This window comes from Haematobia irritans, chromosome 1, assembly GCF_050003625.1.
Source record: "Haematobia irritans isolate KBUSLIRL chromosome 1, ASM5000362v1, whole genome shotgun sequence".
Classification (NCBI taxonomy): Eukaryota; Metazoa; Arthropoda; class Insecta; order Diptera; family Muscidae; genus Haematobia; species Haematobia irritans.
In genome coordinates, this window is record NC_134397.1 from 40,071,675 (window position 1) to 40,092,873 (window position 21,199).

Here is a 21,199-nt window from a genome sequence, read left to right on the forward strand (position 1 = left end):
AGTATATGGTCTCTAACAACCATGCAAGAATTGGTCCATATCGGTCCATAATTATATATAGCCCCCATATAAATCGATCCCCAGATTTGTCCTCCGGAGCCTCTTGCAGGAGCTAAATTCATCCGATCCGGCTGAAATTTGGAACATGGTGTTAGAATGTGGTCTCTAACAAACACGCAAGAATTGGTCCCTATCGGTCCATAATTATATATAGCTCCCATATAAACCGTTCCCCAGATTTGATCTCCGGAGCCTCTTGGAGGAGCAAAATTCATCCGATCCGGTTGAAATTTGCAACGTGGTGTTAGTATAAGGCCGCTTATAACCATGCTATAATTGGTCCATATCGGTCTATGGTTATATATAGCCGATCCCCAATCACACAAAAATTGGTCCATATCGGTTCATAATCATGGTTGCTACTCGAGCCAAAAATAATCTACCAAAATTTTATTTTTATAAAAAACATTGTCAAAATGTTATTTATATAGAAAATTTTGTCAAAATTTTATTTTTATAGAAAATTTTGTCAAAATTTTATTTCTATGGAACATTTTGTCAAAATTTTATTTCTATAGAAAATTTTGTCAAAATTTTATTTCTATAGAAAATTTTGTCAAAATTTTATTTCTATAGAAAATTTGTTCCAAATTTTATTTCGATAGAAAATTTTTTCCAAATTTTACTTCCATAGAAAATGTTGTCAAAATTTTATTTTGCCAAATTTTATTTCTATAGAAACTTTAAACTTAATTATATACGTATTTAATCGGCCTTTTTTAGTTTAATATATAACAAGTATAGACTATGTGGTATATATTACGGTGTTAGGAAGTTTTAAGATACCTTGCCATCGGCAAGTGTTACCGCAACCCAAGTAATTCGATTGTGGATGACAGTCTTCAGTAGAAGTTTCTACGCAATCCATGGTGGAGGGTACATAAGCTTCGGCCTGGCCGAACTTACGACCGTATATACTTGTTTATTAGTACAGTTGATAAAATCACTCAGGGTGTGGTTTAAAGGAGGATTTCCCCAAAAACTTCCCCAGCTAAAGGCTGCCTGTGGGCGTTAAAAGGTTAGTAGTTTGTGAATATTGTGTGAATAGTTTTTTTTATTTTATTTTGTTAATTTTCTGCTACTGCTATTTGGCCACTACTAAACTACTTTCACCAAGCAAATCCTTTATAAGGAATCTATTTTTAGAAAAAAAAAAAAATCTTAGCTTTAAACTGTTTTTATGACCATTTTGGCATTTCGATAGTATTACGACATTCTCTCTCTTTCCCGTTTTTATTGTGCACTAGCAGTTTTACTGTGAAAATCTTTGTGCTATTTTTATGAGCAAAAAAAAAACTACTTAAATTGGTGCTTCTTTTTGCTACGCTTGGTGGCTTTTGATATTTGCTGTTATCACAAAAAAAAAAGACAAATTTCGAAGCAACATTAAGTCCAGGGAGCTCCCTAGACACACTATTCTATAAACGAAGACACATAAAACAAGCAACACCAAACCCTTGTACACTCACACACATCAGTCCATGTGAGAAAGCAAAAAAAAAACATTGTTGCCATTGTCCATGAAGTGAAAAAACGATGTTAGTTGTTTTTGTTCTTGTTTTGTTCTCTTGCAACTTTGTATTATTTTCTATATGCTGGTATGCATGACATGCGTGATATTCTTCTATCCTTCCGTTCATCCTTTCATATTTGTCCATACTTCTTTAATTTCTGCACTTTTTTTGTCGTGAAATAAAATCCTTTTGAGATCTTACTAGAGTTGGTTTTTTATATTTTTCTTCAGTGTTATCGTTTTCGTCATCATTGGTGTCTGTCTGTATGGCTCAATGTCGTCTTATTTACTTACTGTTAGATCCTTACTTTGTATCCAATGCGTATGCTTGCTGTGTTACTTTGATATGAAATGATGAAAGGAATCTTTATTGGTTTTCAAAGGAGTTTATGGTCATACCATTATAAAATTTTAAGCACAATTTTTCTTAATTAGAAGATTACCACGTTGCAATGGTTGGCAGAACCACTTTATGTATAAAAGAGCTGTGAAACCAAGCCCATATTCCAAGTAAGCCTGTTAAACATAACACCACTCTACAAGTAAGTTAGGTTAGAGTAGGTATTGTGACAGCCTATTTTCTTAGGCTTACAGTCCATTGTATTATTACATATGAAGCTTTTCTCACTCTCTTTCTCTGTCTCTGTTGTTTGTCCACAGTGCATATATATTACACATAATTGTTGTTAAGGGTTTTGGGGAATTTAAACCCTTTGTGAATATAAACTTAGACAGTTTTATAAATGACTTAAATTTGAGTGAATGTCGCAATATCTGGCAACTACATTACCAGGTTTATTGCAAATTACAGTGTCCGAGGTGACACTTGATTATAATCGAATTTTATATAAAATCTGTGATGGGACACAGATCAACAAATCCACTGGAATATGGGGGTAAATTTGAGCCACGGGATTGTGGGATATTACCTTTTTGTGCAACCAAAAAAATTATAAAAAAAATGCTCCTTTTCAGAATCAACTTACATATGTATTGGTTTTATTTTAATGTAGCAGGGGGACGATGTGGTTTGGTTAACTGCTGAGACTAAAAAGAGATCTCAATCTATGTCGTTATTTGACAGGTCAACTCGCTGGACTATAAAATTGAGTAAAAACTGAGTAAAAAGAGACCGCCACATTTAACATCTGTCCGACAATAGAAGGAGAAAGACTATATTACAGTGGATAATTTTCAGATACAGAATGATTCAAATTCATAAAATTCTTAATAATATCTAATATATACAAAATCCATAAAATTTCCAAATTCACAAACTTTCCAAATTCATAAAATTGCAAAATTCATAAAATTACAAAAATTAATAAAAATTAAATGAAAAATTAGAAATTATAAAAATGTGAAAACGTAACTTAAAAAAATTGAATGAAATATTCAAAAAAAGTTTTAATTGCAGTAAACATCCTGCCCCTCTTGGCCAATATTGGCCAAAGGAAAAAGTGGTCATCAAAGTGTGTTTTCGAGGCATTCCAAAGCTCGGATTGCGATTCTGATACATCTTTGTGGGCTAGCATGATATTTACGTGGATGTGTTTGATTTCGTCGTTTTTGTCGCCGTTGCTGATGAGGATTGGTTGATGATTGTCGTTGTTCAGAATTCTGTTGATTTTTGGGCCTACGAGGACGAGCATGATTTTGCGTTTCATTTCGGTTCGATGGTCTTGGCTGAATTCTTGCAGCAATGGGAAGATGGAGAAGCGTATTATGTGCATGACCGCAGACCTGACATAAATCGGGAGATGTGCAACCTGATGCGTCGTGGGATCTGGCCAGACAATTCATACAATATCCATGTTGTCGTACTGCTCGCCGTCTGTCCTTAATGCTCATTGCCAAAAATTTTCTGCAATATTTTATGGGATGATACTTACGGCAAATGAGACACTGGTGAATATTAGAATTTCTAGGAGCCCTATAAAAGCAATATTTGGATTTGTGTGAGTTGATAGAAATATATTGTAAGATATGGCGACTGATTCTGTAAAGGAGCTTTTTGGTTGAGATGGTGAAAGGAGATTTTAAGGTATTTCATTATACAAAGGAATTGTTTTTATATACGAGAAAGGGTTTTTTTTTGAATGTACGAGAAAAAAAAAAATACATTACTTTTTCGAGGAGGGTGGCTCGGAGGGGAGTATGCATAGTTTTGTAATAGCCCTGGTTATTATGCCCAATTTTGTGCGAATATCCGCCACTCTAACGTGGCCGTCTTTCCCTGGATATATTCGTTTAATTCTGCCTAACCGCCACTCACAAGGAGGAAGCAATTCATCCTTAACAACGACTAGCTGTCCAACAGTCACATCTTCGTTCTCATTTTGCCACTTATGTCGCCGATGGAGCTCCTTCAAATACTCGTCTTTCCATCGACGAGCGAATTGATGTTGTAGACATTTGAGCTTGTCCCATCTGTCGACAAATGTGATCTCTTCCAATGGAGATTCCGGAAAAGCTATTAATGGGGCACCTCTGAGGAAGTGGCCAGGGGTTAAGGCCAATATTTCATGGGGGTCATCGGTCATGGGAGATAGTGGCCGAGAGTTCAAGACAGCTTCTATACGCACAAGTAGTGTAGAGAACTCTTCGAACGTGTATTTGTAATTTTGTGACACTTTGCGAAAATGGGTTTTAAATGACTTGACTCCTGCCTCCCAGATTCCTCCCATATGGGGGGCATTTGGAGGAATAAAGGACCAATTAAAACCGTGGGATGCATATTTTTCAGAAATGTCCTTAGAAGACGATTTTATAAATTGTAAGAAGTCATTTCGTAGTTTTCTTTCGGCACCAATGAAGTTGGTACCATTATCGGAAAAGAGTTGTTTGGGAAGACCCCTTCGGCCAACAAACCTGGTGAAGGCTGCCAAAAAGGAATTGGAGGATAGGTCAGAACATAATTCAAGATGCAAAGCTTTTGTACTAAAGCAGACAAATATGCAGACATATCCTTTGTGATATGCTGCTTGACGAATTATCGAGGTCTTTATAGAAAAAGGACCCGCGAAATCTAAACCGGTGATATTGAACGGCAAGGAGAAAGAGCTTCGTTCTGTTGGGAGAGCAGCCATAATTTGAGACTGCGTCTTTTGCTTGTATATAATACAAGTCTTACAATTTCGTATGCATTTTTTTATATTAGATCGCAGCCGTGAAATATAATATTCTTGCCTTATTGTTCTTATCATGAGAGAGTGTTCTGCATGCATGAGAAGATCATGTATAAATGATATAAATAATTGAGAAAATTTAGATTGAACAGGCAGAATAATTGGATATTTTTCATTATATGAAAGATCTGCATTTACTAATCGTCCATTGACCCGTATAATGTCGTTTTCATCAATAAAAGGATGTAGGGGAAAAAGGGAACTTTTCTTGTTAACATTTTTCAAATTTTTTAATGAGTGGTACTCTTGTACATAATAATGTCTTTGTGTTAAAGAAATTAGCCTTATTTTGACGAAATTAAATTCTTGGGAAGAAATTTTGTGGGTTTCAACGAGGGGGTAGTTAAAACCTTTTGATAATTTTGAGAAAAATCTGAAAATATAACAAATAACACGAATCGCCTTATCCCATTTTGAAAATCGATCTAATATTTCAAATTCCTCATTAAAATTGTGGAACACAATAACTTTTTTCATTTCGGGGGGATTTTCAAACGATATTGCGGACTTTGGCCACTCCTCGGGGGGGTTTAGTAGCCACATGGGACCATGCCACCATAAGGGGTTATTTACTAGATCTAGTGAGCTGCACCCTCGTGACCCCAAATCAGCTGGATTGTCAGAGGAACGGACATGTCGCCAGGAGCAATTGCCAACATTACGAATAATTTCTGCGGTCCTGTTCGCTACATAAGTTTTCCATGTACTTGGTGGTTTTTCCAACCACCCCAATACAATGGTAGAATCGCACCAAAGAAATAAATCATTACTATGAATTGGGAGTGATGAGATGATTTGTTTTGCCAATTTGGAGAGGAGAAGGGCTCCGCAAAGTTCCAATCTTGGAAGACTTATTGGATCTATCGGGGCAACTTTAGTTTTTGACACAAGAAGATTACACTGGACTGAATTTTGATTATTAAAACGTAAATAAATGGTAGCACAATATGCCTTCTGCGAGGCGTCACAGAAGCCATGTATTTGAGTTTGCACTTGAGGGGAAAAGAAAATATATCGAGGAATTTTGATGTGTGGTAACTGGGATAAATCTTGAACGAATTGGTTCCATTTTAACAATGACGAGGGCTTTACATTTTCATCCCAGTCTGTTCCCTCTAACCATAGCTGCTGTAAAATCAATTTTGCTTGGACAATGATTGGGGAAATCCATCCAGCAGGGTCAAAAAGTTTTGATGCAGCGGACAATATTTGTCTTTTGGTTATTTGCTCAGAGGGAGAAATTACATCAATTTGGTAAGAAAACTGATCAGTGAGAGCGTTCCATTGAATGCCCAGTGTTTTCGCAGAGCTGGTCTCATTGAATTTGAGAAAATTTGAATCTAATAGACAATCCTTTGGGACAGAATTTAACACCTCAGGGGTATTTGAGGTAATCTTTTTTAAAGGAAAGCCCGCTGAATTGAGTAGGGCTCTTAATTGACAGAGGGAGTCAATAGCAGAATTTATGTCATGTCCTCCAGAGAGGATATCGTCAACATAAATTTCCTTTTGAAGAATTCGAGATGCTGCGGGATGGGTTTCCGCTGAATCGTAAGCCAACTGCAATAAAGTTCTTATTGCTAAAAATGGGGCTGAATTAACACCGAATGTTACGGTTTTAAGAGCATAGTCCTTGATAGGACTTGTAGGATCTGGTCGGAAAAGAATCCTTTGGAAATTGGTGTCAGTGGGGTGTACCAGTATTTGGCGGTACATCTTTTCGATGTCGCCGGAAAATACGTATTTGTACAAACGCCAATTCAAAATTAAAGTCGAGAGATCTAATTGAAGGGATGGACCAACATGCAATGTATCATTGAGTGAATTTCCTGAATATGTTCGCCTGGAGGCATTAAAAACCACCCTTACCTTTGTGCTGCGGCTGTCGGGCTTCAGCACAGCATGGTGGGGGAGGTAGTATGAATTAAAAACGCCATTTTCTATCATCTCTTTTGAAGATACTTCTTCCATATGGCCAAGGGATATGTACTCTTTTAATATGTTTTGGTACGAATTCGCCAATTCAGGATTTCGTTTGAGAGACTGTTCCAATCGTATGAATTGTATTAATGCAATAGGACGAGAAGGACCCAATGGAATATTTCGTGGGTATTCCGATTTAAAAGGGAGTTTGACAATATAGCGTCCACTAGAATTACGAGTCGTTGTTTGTGTGAAAAAGGATTCACAATACTCATCGTCGTCGGATATAGTTTTTTGGGTAGCGATTTCTTCCTGTTCCCAAAACAATCTAAGTTGTTTCAACAATGGGTCTTCGGAAGTTTCAGTGGCTCCAATGGAAAATGTCGAAGATTTTCGAGTTTCAAGGGGTCCACTTATAATCCAGCCGAATATGGTGGCTTGTGCCAAAAGGGAATTTGACAATTTTTTTACACCATCTAAAAGTAATTTTGGGATGACGTTGCTACCAATCAACAAGTCTACAGGACCGGGAGAGTAAAAATTTGGATCTGCCAGATTCAAATTAGAAATTTCGCTCAAATCATAGTCAGATTTTGATACAACAAAATTCGGCAATAATCTCGTTATTTTAGGCACAACAATCGCTTGAACGACGAGAGTACAATCATGGTTTGGAGAATATAATGTGAGGTGACACAGAGAATTGGAATGCGCAACGACATTACCGCCCATACCCCGAATTTCAAAACTTTTTGGTTCTGTTGGAAGCGATAAACGTTGCTGTAAACGTCTAGAAATAAAGGTTTTTTCAGAACCTTGGTCAAGGAATGCGCGAGCGCTGAATGTGTCTCCATTGTGGGTAATGGACACGATTGCTGTTGGCAAAAGAGTATTTTCTGAGAGTTGGTTATTGTTTGAGATGTAATGAGCTGAAGTGCGAGTGACGTTTTGGTCTGATACATGATTAGAAGTTGATGGTTGTTCAATTGCCTGATTTGTATTTACTGTGGCTGTGGAGTTTGATGGAGGTTTAGGTGGAGATGATTTACTGTTCGAATTAGAAAAATGCAAAAGTGTGTGGTGATTTTTGTTGCATGTTGTGCAAAGAAATTTGCTTTTACACTCGTTACGCACATGAGTATAAGAGAGGCAATTCAAACAGATTTTATTATCACGTACAAAATTGCTACGAGCTTGAGCATTCATATTAAGAAATTGCTGGCAATTTTTGAGGGGGTGACTCATCTGACACATTTTGCAAGGGAAGTTTGATTGGCTTTCAGTGTTAAAGGCATGGACATCTGACTCAGGTCTTTTACGAGATGTCGATTTGACACCCTGAATGCTGTTGAGCCTTTCTACTACTTCGTATCGGTTAGACAGAAACGTGTCCATTTGGTTCCAGCTTGGAAGATCTCTGTGAGATTTTAAGGACTGTTCCCACAATGAAAGGGTTTCATGGGGAAGTTTTGTAGAGCACACGTACACGAGGATTGGATCCCAATCCAATGTAGAAATTTGTTGAGCTTTTAAAGCAGCAAGACAATCATTTATTGTGGCCTGAATGTCCTGAAGAGCTTCGCTGCTCTCAGACGAAATAGGTTTTAAATTGAGGAGAACCTTCAATTGATTATCGACCAATATACGTCTATTCTCGTATCGAGATCTCAACGCTTCCCAGGCCAGCGAAAAATTTTCCCCGCATAGCCTATATTTTTTAACGATGAGCGCAGCTTGTCCCCTGGTTTTCAACCTAAGGTGGTACAATTTCTGTACTGCAGAGAGCTTGGGATGTTCTCCATAAACCGCGGAGAACATATCCCTGAATGAGGGCCATTCTTCATAACTTCCATAAAAAATTTCTGTGTCACAAGGTGGCACTTTTAGACAAGGAATTGAGCTTGATACTTGGTTTTCAATCAAAGTGGTGGAAGGAGTTATAAGGGCCTTTTGGGCGTCTAAAATCTTAGATTTACATGACAGAAAATCATGTGTACATTTGGAATATTTTTCCCTGGAAGATTCTAATATTCCCTGTTCAGTTTTCGGATCCGTACTTAAACAGAGTTGTTTGTACGATTTTTGAAGTGCAGCCCATCTTTCATCAAGTTCTTGAAGAGCTATCTCAAGGCGTGAGTCAGATAGATCTTCTGCCCTGATATCGCCGAAATTTGCACAGAATGTGACCAAATTGTCGGAATCGAATATGAATTCACTCATATCGATGGCGTAAAATGTATGAAAACCAAAATATATTTCCCAATAACTCAAATCCAATAGTGATTTAAAATGGAGACAAACGAAATTTCGGAGAATAATATTGGCTTTTCATTTGTATAAAAACAATATTTTCATAAAAAAACTTGAACCAAAAAATGATAAAAAAAACGGGTTTTGAGAAAAAGGTTTCAATTTTCAACAATGGACAAAAATCATCGATTATTAACGATTTCCATATATTATGTATATTTTTCCAAAAACACGAGAATTCATAAATATATGATAAAATAGAAATGGGTAAAACGTAAATCAAAAAATCGTGAAAAAACGTTTTTGAGAAACAGGTTTCAGTTTTCGAAAAAACAGGTTTCAGTTTTCGAAAAAACAGGTTTCAGTTTTCGAAAAAAACCATCGATTGTGAACGAGGTTCGTATATATATTTTTTTCAAAAATATAAAAATCAATAAAATGTGATTAAAACTTGTAATAAAATAGATTAATAAAATTCAATCACAAATGTTTAAAAAAATTCGTTTACGAGAAAGGGGACTCAGTTTTCAACAAAATTCTTTAAAACCATCGTTTGTGGTCGATGTCCATATAAAATATATATATTTTCAAAATATAAAAATTGTAAATATGTAATAAAATACATATAAAAAATATCCAACAAGTATATATTTTTTTTTTAATTCGTATTTCGAGTGAAATTTGTCCTTCACAAACCACTGTGTTGCAAACAAATTGACTTAACTGTTCCCAGTTGTAATTTCACTTTGGAAACAACTGTTCCCAGTTTGCAAATGTTAATGAATTGTAAAAATGAAAGATATTTTATGTGTTTCTGTAATTATGTTTGATAAAATCGCTGTTATGATTTTTTGTGTTAAAAATATGTTTTCTTCTATCGCTTGTATTCTTGTGTATGAGATATTTCAATAAATTAATTTATAGTGAGAGTAATATTTTGTACATAACATCAGCGAGTTCACAAACCAAACCGATAAACTTGCTCACTCTTTTGTTTATTTCGTTTTCACAAATCGCTGTTGTGATTTTTTTTATGTTAATGGCGAGAGGGAGTATAACACTTGACTTGTTAATAACATTAATTATTGGTTCGATAGTTTTAAAGACACAGATTTGTCATTGAAAAAATCGAAAACCAAATGGAGTTGTTGTATATATATATTAATGTTATCAAGTAAAAATTGATATGTAGAGAAATATATGTGGACTGTAGTTTTTTGTGAATTTATGTTAAAAAATGTGAGACTTACGTTTAATAAAATGTACTGCTCTGTAGATTTGTGAGGGGGTTCTTGAGATGAATGATTTTGTTTTGGAAATTGAGAACAGTTAAAATTTTGTAGCAAGAGATTTTGGCGGGACAACAGTAAACGATTATATCAAATATTTGTTGTCCCCCATGCACTTTTACACTTAAATGTCCAAATCAAGGCACAGATATATAAATGGAATCAAAAAATTTTATTCACTTTGTTGGAACAAAAAAACTGAGCTTGTGAAAGAAACACTTTAGATATCGTTTGACTCTTAGAACGAGTTTCTTATTTTTTCTTTAATATTAACACGTAAATATCAAAAATATTATTCCTTCACTATTCTCACTGGCTTAAATTGCGATTTACAGTAATGATAAAACGTGTTTAACAAGAGTTGTCAAACATGACTGCGTTGCAATTTTTTGGGAAGCTTAGGTTGCCAGATCACTAGGAAGGCTCGAATGGACCATGTTAAGGGTTTTGGGGAATTTAAACCCTTTGTGAATATAAACTTAGACAGTTTTATAAATGACTTAAATTTGAGTGAATGTCGCAATATCTGGCAACTACATTACCAGGTTTATTGCAAATTACAGTGTCCGAGGTGACACTTGATTATAATCGAATTTTATATAAAATCTGTGATGGGACACAGATCAACAAATCCACTGGAATATGGGGGTAAATTTGAGCCACGGGATTGTGGGATATTACCTTTTTGTGCAACCAAAAAAATTATAAAAAAAATGCTCCTTTTCAGAATCAACTTACATATGTATTGGTTTTATTTTAATGTAGCAGGGGGACGATGTGGTTTGGTTAACTGCTGAGACTAAAAAGAGATCTCAATCTATGTCGTTATTTGACAGGTCAACTCGCTGGACTATAAAATTGAGTAAAAACTGAGTAAAAAGAGACCGCCACATTTAACATCTGTCCGACAATAGAAGGAGAAAGACTATATTACAGTGGATAATTTTCAGATACAGAATGATTCAAATTCATAAAATTCTTAATAATATCTAATATATACAAAATCCATAAAATTTCCAAATTCACAAACTTTCCAAATTCATAAAATTGCAAAATTCATAAAATTACAAAAATTAATAAAAATTAAATGAAAAATTAGAAATTATAAAAATGTGAAAACGTAACTTAAAAAAATTGAATGAAATATTCAAAAAAAGTTTTAATTGCAGTAAACAATTGTGCTCAGTATACTCTCAAGTTCTCTTTGGAGAAAGGGAAATGACATGCAGATCAATAGATTTTCATAAAACAACTAATTACACAAAAAAATTTTCACAAAAAAATTCCAATTAAAGCTTTAATTGAGTCTTAAAAATATTCAATTAAAAATTTAATTGATACAACACATTTTGTAATTGAAACAAAAATCAATCACAAAACATAATAGTATCAATTAATTTTTTAATTGACTTTCAATTAATTTTTTAATTGATACTATCATTGAAAAAGATTTGGAAAATAAACCGTGTTTCCATATTGCAGAACATTAACGGGTACATGCTTATGGGTGCTTTATTTCAATCTGAACAGAAACGCATGATGACGGGAGCCACCATGGTGCAATGATTAGCATGACCGCCTTGCATACATAAGGCCGTGGGTTCGATTCCTGCTTCGACCGAACACAAAAAAGTTTTTCAGCGGTGGATTATCCCACCTCAGTAATGCTGGTAATATTTCTGAGGGTTTCAAAGCTTCTCTAAGTGGTTTCACTGCAATGTGGAACGCCTTTCGGACTCTGCTATAAAAAGGAGGTCCCTTGTCATTGAGCTTAACATGGTATCGGGCAGCACTCAGTGATAAGAGAGAAGTTCACCAATGTGGTATCACAATGGACTGAATAGTCTAAGTGAGCCTGATACATCGGGCTGCCACCTAACCTAACCTAACTTAGGATCTATACTGGATTTTGCACCTACCGAGTTAGTATGCTACTTATATTGAGTCTATTATTACAAAAAGAGGAAATCGCTCAATTAGTGTAGGTAATGTGTCCAAAGTTAACACATTATCGGCTAATATATAAAAATTTGAAATGCGAGTAACATTTCTTAATAAATAAGAGTACTATCGCCCAATTTGGCAAAATCGGGCGATGTGAAAGCTATATCTAAATCTGAAAAAGAGAGTAGTTAAAAAACTTTTTTTTTAGAAATTTTTCTATAGAAATAAAATTTTGAGAAAATTGTCTATAGAAATAAAATTTTGACAAAATTTTCTGTAGGAATAAAATTTTGACAAAATTTTCCATAGGAAAACAATTTTTATGGAAATATTTGTTTGGTAGATTTGTGGTAAGATTTTCTTAAAATGTTGGTAGTTTTTTTTTGGCACGAGTAGTAACCCTGGTTACCACACATTGTTAAAGATCAAACCTTTGCTGGCTTCTAATTTCCTCCTCTTCTACAGAAATAAAATTTTTAGAAAATTTTCTATAGAAATAAAATTTTTAGAAAATTTTCTATAGAAATAAAATTTTGAGAAAATTTTCTATAGAAATAAAATTTCTATACAGAAATAACATTTTGAGAAAACCTTCTACAGAAGTGAAGTTTTGACAAAATTTTCTACCGGAATAAAATTTTGACAAAAGTTTCTATAGAAATATTTGTTTGGTAGATTTGTGGTAAGATTTTCCTAAAATTTTGGTAGATTTTATTTTTGGCACGAGTAGTAACCACACATTGTTAGAGATCAAGCCTTTGCCGGCTTCTAATTTCCACCTCTTCTTAGAAATAAAATTTTAACAACATTTTCTATAGAAATAAAATTGTAACGGGGTTTTATCGTTGGCTGAGGTAAGCTCAGTCGCCTCCAGGGTCTCCGTAAGAACCCACGAAACCTTTCGGAATAAAAACACAAGTGGTTAACTCTCTCGAGTGAAATAGAAAATGAATTCAGCTTTATTGATAAATATTTGTAATCTACTTGTGTGATATACGATAATTTCTCTAATATATTTGATATATGATGGGACGGGATGTCGTTACTTCGTTGAGTTGTAGAGGATCGGAAATTGGTATACTCGCTGGTGTGATGGTGTTCGGCGGTAGTTAATTCGCTGCAAATGCCGAACGATTGGATTAGTAGGCGGTCGGTGATTATAGCGACTTCGGTTCGTCGAATATTGGCTGATGAGGACTTCGGTTCGGTGAATGATGTCGGTCGTCGTTTGTTGATGTTTCGCTGGATGATCCGGATGTTGTGATCGGGTATTGGCGTTCTGACTGGTTAGTTAGTTTCCGGTGGTTTGTGACAGATTAGGTTCGGGGTAGGTTTTCGTTGATCTCTGCTTCGGATGCCTTCGCTACCGTTGATCGTTGTGGGGCTAGCTTCGGTGTCGGTAGTGGAGTGATAGTCGGGATCAGCTTCGGGTCGGTGTTCGGTCAGGGTCGGTAATCGGTCAGGGTCGGTGTTTAGTAGTACTGACGACTATCATGCAAGCTACTATTACGGCTACTAGCTAGTCTACGAGCGAACAGTAGGCCCGAAGGTCTCTGTGGGGAACAGTAGGCCCGAAGGTCTCTGTGGTGGAACAGTAGGCCCGAAGGTCTCTGTGGTGGAACAGTAGGCCCGAAGGTCTCTGTGGGGCAACAGTAGGCCCGAAGGTCTCTGTGGTGGAACAGTAGCCCCGAAGGTCTCTGTGGTGGAACAACAGGCCCGAAGGTCTCTGTGGGTAACAGTAGGCCCGAAGGTCTCTGTGGTGGAACAGTAGGCCCGAAGGTCTCTGTGATGGAACAGTAGGCCCGAAGGTCTCTGTGGTGGAACAGTAGGTCCGAAGGTCTCTGTGGTTGAACAGTAGGCCCGAAGGTCTCTGTGATGGAACAGTAGGTCCGAAGGTCTCTGTGGGGGGAACAGTAGGCCCGAAGGTCTCTGTGGTTGAACAGTAGGCCCGAAGGTCTCTGTGTAATATGTATTTCGCGTCTGGGAATAAATTCCACAGACGTCGCAAAGAAAGTATTACCGAACTTCGAGCGGGACGATGTGCAATGAGCCACTCGTAGTACGATTAGCACCTAACTATATACAGTAGATGCTGGTGATGTCCCGAGTCCCAGTCAGTCGCCTATCCGGAACGGGGTTTTATATATAGAAATAAAATTTTAAAAAAATTTCTACAGAAATAAAATTTTGACAAAATTTTCTAAAAAAAATACAATTTTGAAAAAATTTTCTATAGAAATAAAATTTTGACAAATTTTTCTATAGAATTGAAATTTTGACAAAATTTTCCATGGAAATAAAATTTTGACAAAATGTTCTATGGAAATTAAATTTTGACAAAATTTTCACAAAATGTCCTATGGAAATTAAATTTTGACAAAATTTTCTATAGAAATAAAATTTTGGACAAATTTTCCATAGAAATAAAATTGCGAAAAAAATTCTATAGCAATAAAGTTTTGACAAAATTTTCTACAGGAAATATTTGTTTGGTAGATTTGTGGTAAGATTTTCTTAAAATGTTGGTAGATTTTTTTGGCACGAGTAGTAACCGTGATTACCACACATTGTTAAGGATCAAGCCTTTGCCGGCTTCTAATTTCCTCCTCTTCTATAGAAAAAAAAATTTTTTTACATAATTTCCTATAGAAATAAAATTTTAATAAAATTTTCTATAGAAATAAAATGTTGGCCAAATTTTCTATAGAAATAAAACTTTGACAAAATTTTCTATAGAAATAAAATTTTGACAAAGTTTTCTATAGAAATAAAATTTTTTGTCAAAATTTTCTAAAAAAAATAACATTTTGAAAAAATTTTCTATAGAAATAAAATTTTGACGAATTTTTCTATATAATTAAAATTTTGACAAAATGTTTACAAAATGTTCTATGGAAATTAAATTTTGACAAAATTTTCTATAGAAATACAATTTTAACAAAATTTTTTATAGAAATAAAATTTTGACAATATTTTCTATATAAACAAAATTTTGACACAATTGTCTATAGATTTATGGAAATTTCCCATCAAATCCCCAAGTCCCCAACTCAGAAATTTCATCCACATTCACGAAATATCCACAATTTTGCTAATTTAGCATATTTTCTTTAGCCTAGCCTTTTCATAAATATTTCCATTGATATTGCTTAGATTTTTATAAAATACTCATAGACATTTCTTAACAAGAAGATTTATTACAAAATACATTTCCATATTGCCTTGCTTTAAGAAACAATAAAAAGTCTTAACACCTAATTTAGATAGTCTTAGCATAACAAAAATAAACAAACTATATTGGTCTAATCCTTTTTATTTGTTTCATTTAAAGGCATTTTTCATATAGAATCAATTCAATCACTACAACAAATCCCAATGAATAAATATTAAATATTTATGTTAGCACTTAACACACAATACCCTTAATCTTACTCTCTATCGCTTGGCTACTCTCTAGTTGGCTTGAAAACGATGAGTGATTGGATTCATGTAAACATGGGTGTGCGTGGGTGAGTGAGTATAAGTCTGGGTGTTTGCGTATGGCTGTTACTTGTATGTCCTCATTCAATTTTGGTGTCACTTGACACCCCATTTGACCCTCAAATGTTCGCTCATTCTCTCATTCATTCTGGCACTTGCATGTAACAAATACCTCCCATACATACACACACGCACTGAATCACACTTATAGCCACACTCACTAATCAACTATAATCCTTTGTCATTTGTCTAAAATGTCAAAACTGTAGATGTCTACAAAGAAGATAACGCAATAACCAAGTTCACTTCAGAGAATCTCTATGTAAAAGGCAGCATTGAACTGTAACCCCTTTTGTAGGTTTCAGCAAAAGTTAAGAAGTGTGAACATAGTGTTGAAGGATAACATGTGCCAGCTACAATATTGCTGTACTAAACAAATAGCATGGTGTTTTATTTTTGAAATATTGTTGGTTATTACAATGTCATCGAGTGATAAGTTTGTATTTAAGATAATAATAATTGATATATAGATAGGCCTTGGGCTTTGGACTATTATTAAAAAAAATTATTTTTTATGGAAATATTTAAATGGAAAATGGAAATTTGACCATTATGAAATGGGATGAAAACAAATGATAGACAAAAAATTGTAAAACGTTTGACATTTGGAAAAACAAATGTCAAAATTTTAATTCTATAGAAAATTTTGTTAAAATTTTATTTCCGAAGACATTTTTTTTCAAAATGTTATTTCTATAGAAAATTTTGTCAAAATTTTATTTGTTATTTTGAACTCAGCTTAAAACCATTGCGTTGACTAGACTACAAAGGAAAATAGAGATGTTTGTACACAGATTTATTTCGGCAAAAGCCGACTATCATAAACCTTTTTTCGGATGGTTCAAGCGTGGTTCACTTTGGGTTTAATGAACTACCCGAATTTATTCCGATAATAGGTTAGTAGTTTTGCTGCAAGTAGAGGATGCTGAAAAGGAATGTGGTAATTCCGAAATGTGCGTCCATCCAACCATCTTGCAGTCTATAGGACTTTGCCCAAATAAATTTGACAAACATTATCTTCCTCTGATGGTTAAGCTACTCTTGTAGTCTAGTCAACGCAATGGTTTTACGCTGAGATCAAAACAACAAATATTATTGAAGAATAAACTAACAATAAAAAACAAAACTAAAATTTTATTTCTATAGAAAATTTTGTCAAAATTTTATTTCTATACAAAATTTTGTCAAAATTTTACTTTTAGAGAAAATTTTGTCAAAATTTTATTTTTAGAGAAAAATTTGTCAAAATTTTATTTCTATAGACAATTTGGTCAATATGTTATTTCTATAGAAAATTGTATCAATATTGTATTTCTATTGAAAATTTTGTAAAAATGTTATTTCCATAGAAAAATTTATCAATATTGTATTTCTATAGTAAATTTTGTCAAATTGTATTTCTATAGAAAATTTTGTCAACATTTGATTTCTGTAGAAAACTTCGTCAAATTTTTATTTCTATAGAAAATTTTGTTAAAAATTTATTTCTATAGAAAATTTTGTCAAAATTGTTTTTCTATAAAAATTTTTGTTAAATTTTTTTTTTCAATAGAAAATTTTGTCAAAATTTTATTTCTATAGAAAATTTTGTCAAAATTTTATTTCTATAGGAAATTTTGTCAAAATTTTATTTCTATAGAAAATTTTGTCAAAATTTTATTTATATGAAAATTTTGTCAAAATTTGATTTCTGTAGAAAATTTCGTCAACATTTTATTTCTATAGAAAATTTTGTCAAAATTTTATTTCTATAGAAAATATGGTCAAAATTTTATTTCTATAGAAAAATTTGTCAAAATTTTATTTCTATATAAAATTTTGTCAAAATTTTATTTCTATAGAAAATTTTGTCAAACTTTGATTTCTGTAGAAAATTTCGCCAAACTTTTGTTTCTGTAGAAAATTTTGTCAAAATTTTATTTCTATAGAAATTTTTTTAAAATTTTTTTTTTTTTTATAGAAAAATTTGTCAAAATTTTATTTCTTTAGAAAATTATGTCAAAATTTTATTTCTATAGAAAATTTTGTCAAAATTTTATTTCTATAGAAAATTTTGTCAAAATTTTATTTCTATGGAAAATGTTGTCAAAAATGTATTTCTATAGAAAATTTTGTCAAAATTTTATTTCTGTAGAAACATTTGTCAAAATTTTATTTCTATAGAAAATTTTGTCAAAATTTTATTTCTGTAGAAAATTTCGTCAAACTTTTATTTCTATAGAAAATTTTGTCAAAATTTTATTTCTATAAAAATTTTTGTTAAAATTTTATTTCTATAGAATCTTTTATTCAAATTTATTTCAATAAAAAAATTGCAAAATTTTATTTTTATAGAAATTTTGTCAAAATTTTATTTCTATAGAAAATTTGTTCAAAATGTTATTTCTATAGAAAATTTTATTAATATTGTATTTCTATTGAAAATTTTGTAAAAATTTTATTTCTATAATAAATTTTGTCAAAATGTTATTTCTATAGAAGATTTTGTCAAAATTTGATTTCTGTAGAAAACTTTGTAGAAAATTTCGTCAAAATTTTATTTCTATAGAAATTTTTGTCAAAATTTTATTTCTATAGAAAAGTTTGTCAAAATTTTATTTTTATAGAAAATTTTGTCAAAATTTGATTTCTATTAAAAATTTCTTCAAACTTTTATTTCTATAGAAAATTTTGTTAAAAATGTATTTCTATAGAAAATTTGGTCTAAATTTTATTTCTATAGAAAATTTTGTCAAAATTTTATTTCTGTGGAAAACATTGTAGAAAATTTCGTCAAACTTTAATTTCTATAGAAAATTTCTTCAAAAGTTTATTTCTACAGAAAATTTTGTCAAAATTTTATTTCTATAGAAAATTTTGTCAAAATTTTATTTCTATAGAAAATTTTGTCAAAATTTTATTTCTATAGAAAATTTGGTAAAAATTTTATTTCTATAGAAAATTTTGTCAAAATTTTATTTCTAAAGAAAATTTTGTCAAAATTTGATTTCTGTAGAAAATTTCGTCAAGATTTTATTTCTATAGAAAATTTTGTTAAAAATTTATTTCTATAGAAAATTTTGTCAAAATTTTAAAAAAATCTATAGAAAATTTTGTCAAAATTTTATTTCTGTAGAAAATTTTGTCAAAATTTTATTTCTATAGAAGATTTTGTCAAAATTTTATTTCTATAGAAGATTTTGTCAAAATTTTATTTCTATAGAAAATTTTGTCAAAATTTTATTTCTATAAAAAATTTTGTTTTGTAAAAAATGTTTGTTTGTTTGTTATTGTTTGTTTTTGTAAAAAATTTTATTTCTATAGAAAATTTTGTCAAAGTTTGATTTCTGTAGAAAACTGTGCAGAAAATGTTGTCAAAATTTTATTTCTATAGAACATTTTTTCTGAAGAAATAAAATTTTTAAAAATTTTATTTTTAAAAACTTTATTTCTATAGAAAATTTTGTCAAAATTTAGTTGTTGAGAAATATTTTGCAAAATCTACCAAAACATCAAGAATTCTACCAATCTACCAAATAATAAAAAATCTATCATTTTTGGTAGAATTGTACCAACTGTGGCAACCGTGCTTGCAAGTCGTTTTATATGGATCAACAGCCTTGATTTTTTTTTGCCATCCCAATTTTATAATAAGATTTCTTTCTAGGGCCAAAAAAATGTCATTCAAAAAATTCTTCTCCATGGGAGTTTATAGCTAATATACATCATCGTTGAAAGCAATGGCATTTGGCCAAAACAGAAAAAAATTATGACATCTTATGGTTTTGGAAACCATGAATAAATTTGGCCAAATAAGAACATAAGTGATTTTATAATTGTTGCTGAATTCATTACATTCAATGTCATTTTTCGTTTTTGTTGTATGTTTGGTGAAGGTTACTAATTTGCATTTTGCCATAAAATTATTTTTGACTTGATTCCAAATACAAGAGAAAAATATAAAGCAATAAGTTTTTAATAAAAAAATATTTTCATTTTCTTTCATTCGTTCTAGGCCATTGCCATATATGCTGGGGAAATCAACAGAGAGCCATAGTGTTGGGAAATACAACAAAAAACCAAGTCCTAGAAATGGATTAACTAAGTACACCGATATAATAAGAAAAAAAAACAAAAAATACAAGCAAGTTAACAGTTGTTATAAATATATATTTTTTGTAAAAAAAAAAATACCAAACCTCAAAAATAAAACAAAAATTATAAAAAGGCAGCTAAATGACACCACTAATAAAATGCTAATTTATATAAAAAAATAAATTTAAATAAAAATTTAACAAAATAAAATCAACAACCACTAAAACATAGAGGCTTTAAAATCTCTATAGGCTTTGCCATAGTCTATACCAGAAAATATATGGGATATACAAGGCTTCGATAAATCAAAGATTAAATCATTAAATCAACATTTGCATTTGCCACAAAGCGAATTTATTGAGAAACTCCAAGAAGACCTCTTAAACCTAAAACCTAACTATGGCTAAAGGATACCAGCCCTACTAGCAATAGAAAACCGCAAAGTAAAAAAACTACAAACCTAGAAAAAAAAACAGGCAAAAAAAGTTCAAAATTTCCAACTAAACTTCCTTGGCAAAAACAACCATCAGGCTTACCACATTTATCAATCGTAAAGCGTTGTAAAATCCGGAAGTGGAATAAACCAACCGCAAAGCATCGACAAGCAGAACGATAAACCACCAAACACCAATTGCAATTGCAACACCAAGGGCATAACCCAACAGCCCTCTTTAACCCCTGCTCCCAACACAAAAAATATCTACTGCGACATTCCTACTCCCATTTATCTCTCTTCTTCTTCGTATTTCGCAAAAAAAGCAACAAAAATTCCTCAAATACTTGCAACAAAATGGCTTCGCCACCTGAGAGTCCCATCGAGGAGATTGTCTACGAATTAGAACAAACACGAGTGCCTAAACCCATTCCAGTTGCCCTCGAGGATTTGTGCCGTCAAACCAAATTTACAAAACAGGAAATACGTGTTATGTACAGAGGATTTAAAACGGTAAGACATCTAGCTAATACAAATACATCTTAGATCACACTTAACTTGGTTGCACACACACTCACATGCACTTACCAACACTCACCGGCACTTGTGCAGTCATGCTATGTGACAGCACACCTGCAGCTATTTTTTTCTGTGTGTTTTGTTGAGAATAAGTCAAGATATTAGGGAATCTTAAGCCACAAATGAAATACTAGTTTCGCCTTAAGATAAAAATGTAAGAGAATGTTAAAGGTCGCGGGTATTTTGATTATATTAAAGTGGATTTTTATTAAATTTTAAAAGAGATATTAAAAAAGAGAATTTGTTTATAAATTAGTTAGAATAGTCACTGTGGTTTGTAACATAGGCCATTTTGAGTAACATAGGCCATGGTGCTTAACATAGATGGTGAGTAACATAGACATTTCACATTTAGGTTATATTTCGTTTTAAATTCAGAATCTAAGAGAATGTTAAAGATCGTGGG

General features: G+C 32.5%; 2 protein-coding genes across 2 annotated transcripts in view; one reads left to right on the plus strand and one right to left on the minus strand.

Moving 5' to 3' along the window:
- The window catches only part of LOC142238270 (A-type potassium channel modulatory protein KCNIP1), a 129,718-nt gene that overhangs the window by 93,496 nt on the left and 15,023 nt on the right, over positions 1 to 21,199 (plus strand). The window contains exon 2 of the mRNA XM_075309879.1: positions 19,702 to 20,727. Within this exon, the coding sequence (XP_075165994.1) occupies positions 20,572 to 20,727 (156 nt within the window). The 5' untranslated portion in view covers positions 19,702 to 20,571. The remainder of the gene's footprint in view (positions 1 to 19,701; positions 20,728 to 21,199) is intronic.
- LOC142223812 (uncharacterized) lies at positions 1,145 to 15,759 on the minus strand. The gene is made up of 7 exons (XM_075293660.1): positions 15,600 to 15,759; positions 13,214 to 13,450; positions 3,839 to 9,008; positions 3,091 to 3,506; positions 2,560 to 2,620; positions 1,882 to 1,938; positions 1,145 to 1,196 (listed from the first exon to the last, which is right to left on the minus strand). The coding sequence occupies exons 1-7, from the start codon at positions 15,757 to 15,759 to the stop codon at positions 1,145 to 1,147; spliced, it is 6,153 nt and encodes a 2,050-aa protein (XP_075149775.1).

What these genes read in the sequence shown, in the direction of transcription:
- LOC142223812 (XM_075293660.1), bottom strand. Translation starts at nt 15,759, where the DNA reads ATGGGGTGTCAAGTGACACCAAAATTGAATGAGGACATACAAGTAACA. An exon ending in GAGTAGCCAAGCGATAGAGA is followed by an intron (nt 13,451 to 15,599) that starts GTAAGATTAAGG and finishes CTAACTAACCAG; the next exon opens with TCAGAACGCCAATACCCGAT. An exon ending in TCATGCTAGCCCACAAAGAT is followed by an intron (nt 2,621 to 3,090) that starts GTATCAGAATCG and finishes ATCTCTTTTTAG; the next exon opens with TCTCAGCAGTTAACCAAACC.